Below are 5,686 nucleotides of genomic sequence, written 5' to 3'. Positions count from 1 at the left end.
AAAAAAAAAAAAAAAGATCTCTTAAAGTTTTATTTTAGGAGGCCAATCAATGGTGATGCACGCTTTTAACCCCAGCACTCAGGCAGAGGCAGGCAGATCTCTGTAAGTTCTAGGCTAGCCTGGCCTATAAAGTGAGTTTCAGGACTGAGACCCAGAGAATCCCTGTTTCGGGGGGAAAAGAAAATTGTAATGATGTGCATGTATATGTACATGGTTCTGTGTGTGAGTCAGGAGGAACTGTGTATGGAGGAACTTGACCACGCCCACTTAACGACCCCAAGCAGAGACACTCAGCAGGAGACTCACCAGCCTTGCAGACGTGGATAATCTCAAACCCGATGTTTTCACCTTCTCTGTCACAGTCAGTCCAGATCACCAATGCCTGACAATGCTGTGCCTCTCGCTCCAAAGTCTTCTGAAATTTCAAGGGAGAGTGCAGTGAGCAGGGAAATTACTTGGCTCCTTTATGCTACAGAATCTGATTTAATTTTTAATTTTTTTTTTTTGTTTTTGTTTTTCAAGACAGGGTTTCTCTGTGGTTTTGGAGCCTGTCCTGGAACTAGCTCTTGTAGACCAGGCTGGTCTCCAGAATCTGATTTAGGAGGCTGCAGAAATGGCTCAGTAGCTGTTCTTTGGAGGGCTACAAGACAGTTCACAACCATCTGTTCCACGGGATCTGACACCCTCTTCTGGCCTCTGGGGGCACCAGACATGTATGTGGTACACTGACACGCACACAGGCAAAATACCTATACACATAAAAAAACTAAGTTAAATTTAAAAGAAAGAAAGAAATCTGACTTCGCTACACAACATAGCTCATGTCTGTAATCCCAGCACTGGGGAAATTGAGGTAGACTGCTATAAGTTCAGGTCAGCCTGGGTCACAGACTGAAACCCTGTTTCAATAATAAAACAAAACCCCAACCAACCAACCAAACAAACAAACAAAAACAAAACAACGTCAGAGAAAGGTGACTGAGGATCAGCGCTGGCTGTGGCATATTCAGACTTTTGGGGAGGTATGCAAGGACAGAGCAGAGAAAATTGCTCATGGTACGGTGTCTGCTACAGTCCTCCAGACCTGTGTGTTTATAGAAACTGAGGGTTTCACACAGCTCCAGCAATATGATGAAACCCAAAACTCAGCTCTAAAACACTTCTGCCATCAGTTCTGGTCAAACGTCAAACGTCAGTCACTGAGTAAGTTCCTCCCTATTCCCCTCCCTGATAGGGTCTCAGATAGCTATAGAGTTGAGGATGATCCTCAACTCTGGCTCCTTCTGTCTCCATGTCCCCAGTGCTGGGATTGCAGCTGGTTTATTGAGAACGATGATGAACTGAGTCATAATACCAGGGAAGCACTCTACAAAGTGTTCAATCCTAGGCCTGTTCCTGGAGGTTCATTCTAACAAACTTTCCCAGGTAAAACTAAGTGCCTTGAACTGGTCATTTACCAGTATTATTATTCTTATTATTGTGTGGGAGGGCATGTGGATGCCACAGAACAACTTTGAGGAGTCAGTTCTGTCCTTTCACCTTAAAAAAATATTTAAAATTTTTTATTATTCTTAATTATGTGTATGGTGTGTGTTGGTGTGAGGGTTATGTGTATTTGAAAGCAGGTACCTGAAGGGGCCGGAGGTATTGGATTCCCAGAGCTGGAGTTCAGGTGGTTGTGTGCTGCCTGGTGTGGAAACACTTTTCAGCACTGAGTTCACTGCTCTTTCCACCTCTATACTGGTCCCGAGCAGTGGACACAGGTCACCAGGTCAGGCTGGCCTAACAATTTTCTTTACTTTTCTTTAAGACATGGTTTCTCTGTGTTCCTTGGCTGTCCTGGAACTAGCTCCGTAGACCAGGCTGGCCTTGAACTCACAGAGACCCGCCTGCCTCTGCCTCCCAAGTGCTGGAATTAAAGGTGTGAGCCACCACTGACAGTTTACCTTTTTGAGACAGGGTCTCAGTATGCAGTCCTGGTTGACATGGTACTTGCTATGTAGACCAGGCTGGTCACAAAGTGAGAGATCTACTTCATAAAAATTTATCTTTTAAACAGCCAATTATAGTTTGTAATTTTTTTCAAGACAAGATCTTGCTAAGTAGTCCTCACTGGTTTTGAACTTGCAACAATCCTCCTGCCTCTCCCTTGGAAGTAAGAGATGTGGGTCCATATTACTCCATCTTACTTTAAAGCTTCTAGAGTTTACCTGAGGGTGAGATGGGGGCTAAAATTAATTATTTAGTAACATTTAGTCCTTGAATTTCATTTGAAAAGTTCCTTGGGTACTTACTTAGGTGGCTCATGCCTCTCATCCTAGCAACTTGAGAGGAAGAGATAGGAGTATTTATGCAAGGAGAAGTCAACCTGGGCTATGTGGCAAGACCATTTCTTCCAAACAAAACAAAACACTTCATTTACAATATACAATATTCATATACAATAGGTGGAAGAAACATTTTAAAGTCATGATACTGGTTGGGCATGGTGATGTACACCTTTAATCCCAGCAGAGGCAGGTGAATCTCTATGAGTTTGAGGCTAGTAGGGTCTACATACTATATTCAAGGCCAGCCAAGGTTACATAGTAAGATTCTGTCTCAAATAAACAATCAATCAATTAATTATGATACTGAGGTTGGTAGGAAATTTCAGTGCAATAAAAATATAGGAATCACTCAGTTCAATGACTTCTGGTTGTTTAATCTCAATGTCTTCCAAAGATCTTACCTTGATGTCTATAAAATTTTCTGGGCAGTACTTTTCAATTTCCGCTTCAAAGAGGACTAGGGGATTGCAGCTCTGCCTAGAATAGCAACAGAAACACAAAGGCCTTTACCTGCATGGACAGAGAGCCCCTCTCCATTAAGAATGTCTAACCACAGCAGACACACAGGAGACCCTCCCATGGGAAATGGCCTACAGAGCTGGGGACAGATGCTACTCAGAAGGCCGAAGCAGAAGAATCACTAGATCCCAGGACGTCAGAGCCAGGCTGAGCAACATAGCAGGCCATGGCTCAAAAAAAAACAAAACAAAACAAAACAAAAAACAAAACCAACCAAACCAAAACAACAACAAAAAAAGGCTGGGCAAGGTAGCATGTGCTAAACATCCCGCACTCGGGACTATTAGTCAGAAAGACTGGAGATGGACCATGTCTCAAAAGAGAGAAAGGAAAATTGACCAGATGATTATAAGCAAAGCTATGAGTTTGTACATAACACACTGTCCACTCTCCCAAGCAGATGGACAGATGCAGAAAAGAAATCCGGACGTCTTTTATGCACATCTGTAATGAAATAAAGACTGCACTGAAAAAATTTATTTAGGGGAACACCTCAAAGTGGGTATTTATTCTAAAGGGATGATAAAAACTTATAGCGGGGCATATAGCCCTAGGTAATTTTTTTTTTTTTTTTTTGGTTTTTCGAGACAGGGTTTCTCTGTGGTTTTGGAGCCTGTCCTGAACTAGGTAATTTTAGTATTATAAATTAGTATTTACAAATTATTATAAATGACATGCTAACAAAAACATGCTTCACATGTAAGATTTGTCACAGCTTACTTCCCATACTAATTGTACTGACCATTTCCGAAACTTCATCTGGAAATCATGAGCCAGCAAATGTCCAGAGACTGAAGTCATTATCATAGTAACATTCTGAGAAACAACAAAACAAAAGTTAGTCTTTCTGTAGTTATACTTTGACAAATCATTCAATGAAAGGAAAAGAACAGACAATGAACAGAACAAATGTAACTCATTCACTCATATTTTCTCTCTCTCTTCTCTCCTCTCTCTCTCTCTCTCTCTGTTGAGAAGGGTCTCTCTATTGTCTTCACTGTCCTGGACCTCTCTCTCTCTCTCTCTCTCTCTCCTTCTCTCTCTCTCTGTTGAGAAGGGTCTCTCTATTGTCTTCACTGTCCTGGACTTCCCTATGTAGTAAAACAAGCTAGCCTCAAACTTACAGAGATCCATCCACCTGCCTCTGTCTCCTGATTGCTGAGATGAAAGATGCATGTCACCATACCCCACTACCGTTCTTTATTTTTAAAAAATGTATTTACTTTACTTTATGTGTATTGATTATGTATGTGCACCATGTGCCTGTCTAGTGCTCTTGGAGGTTAGAAGAGGGCATCAGATCCCCTAGAACTAGCATTTAGAATGGTTGTGAGCCCTGTATACAGAACCTTTATTCTCAGCAAGAGCACCAAGTGCTCTTAAGTGTTGAGACATCTCTCCAGCACCAATAATCACCATTCTAATACCAGCTCCATGATGCCTTTTGGATCATTTAAGATTTGCTCAGGAGGACAGACATGGTGGCACATGTTTTTGATCTCAGCATTTGGAAGGTAGACGAAGATATATCTCTGTGTGTTCTAGGCCACTCAGGACTACATAGTAAGACCCTATTTAAGAAAAAAGTCCACAGGGATGAGAGTTATAACAGTTATCAAGTGACTCAGTACTTGGTTTGAGGTCCTATGTTCCTTCCCCAACACAATGTTTTGGAATGTGTGTAGTAGAAAGATGAGGGTTTTTTTTGTTTGTTTGTTTGTTTGATTGATTGATTTTTTTTGAAACAGGGTTTCTCTATAGCTTTGGAACCTGTCCTGGACACCAGGCTGGCCTCGAACTCACAGAAATCAGCCTGCCTCTGCCTCCCAAGTGCCGGGATTAAAGGTGTGTGCACCTCCACCAGCTGGACCTTTATAACTTAGGTAAAACACAAGCAATTTAGAGAGGATCTGGGTATCTTTTTCATTTTTACTTATTTTAATTAACTTGTTCATTTACTATGTGGAGATCAAGACAAGTGTCAGCAGTTGGTTTTCTCCTTCCACTAAGTGGGTTCCAGAAGTTAAATTCGGGTCATCAAGCTTGAAAGCAAGAGTCTTTACCTGCTGAGTCATCTTACCTGTCCCTTTTATTTTTTGCAACAATGTCTTATTACACAGCTTTGCTGTCCTGGCTAGGTTTTTTGTTTTTTTTTTTTTTAGTTTTTCGAGACAGGGTTTCTCTGTAGGTAGCTTTGGAGCCTGTCCTGGCACTAGCTCTTGTAGACCAGGCTGGCCTAGAACTCACAAAGATCCGCCTGCCTCTGCCTCCCGAGTGCTGGGATTAAAGGCGTGCGCCACCACTGCCCAGCTATCTTTAAAATTTTTAAAGTATTATTTTTTGTGTATGAGTTTTTTGGCTGCGTGTTTGTTTGAGTTCCACATATGTGCCTGGTGCCCAAGGAGGACAGAAGAGAGTGGGATCCCTGGGAACAGAGTTTCAGAGAGTTGTGAGCCACTCTGTGGGTGCTGGGAATCTGCAGGTCCTCTGCAGGAGCAGCCAGTTCTCCTAACTTCTGAATCAGCTCGGTTTTATTTGTGTATGTGTGTACCTGAGTGTATATGTGCAACACATGTGTGCAGGAACTTGTGGAGGTCACAAGAGGTGTTGTAAATCCAGCGGTGGTGGTGCACATCTTTAATCCCAGCATTTGGGAGGCAGAGGCAGGTGAATCTCTTTGAGTTCAAGGCCAACCTGGTCTACATTGTGAGTTTCAGGACAGGCACCAAAACTACACAGAGAAACCATGTCTCAAAAAACAAAAACAGGGCCTGGAGATATGGCTCAGAGGTCTTAACACTGCCTGATGTTCCAGAGGTCCTGAGTTCAATTCCCAG

The 5,686-nt window shown here is 42.4% G+C and overlaps 1 protein-coding gene across 1 annotated transcript in view; it reads right to left on the bottom strand.

Annotated features, from left to right (window-relative positions):
* Positions 1-5,686, bottom strand: part of Top3a (DNA topoisomerase III alpha) — a 41,395-nt gene that overhangs the window by 21,564 nt on the left and 14,145 nt on the right. Inside the window, exons 3-5 of the mRNA XM_026780065.1 lie at positions 3,592-3,665; positions 2,732-2,807; positions 307-415 (exon numbers count right to left, since the gene is read on the bottom strand). Of these exons, the coding sequence (XP_026635866.1) occupies positions 307-415; positions 2,732-2,807; positions 3,592-3,665 (259 nt within the window). The remainder of the gene's footprint in view (positions 1-306; positions 416-2,731; positions 2,808-3,591; positions 3,666-5,686) is intronic.

The sequence above is a fragment of the Microtus ochrogaster genome, chromosome 7, assembly GCF_000317375.1.
Source record: "Microtus ochrogaster isolate Prairie Vole_2 chromosome 7, MicOch1.0, whole genome shotgun sequence".
In the NCBI taxonomy this organism is placed as follows: Eukaryota; Metazoa; Chordata; class Mammalia; order Rodentia; family Cricetidae; genus Microtus; species Microtus ochrogaster.
This window is presented reverse-complemented; position numbering and strand designations above follow the sequence as displayed.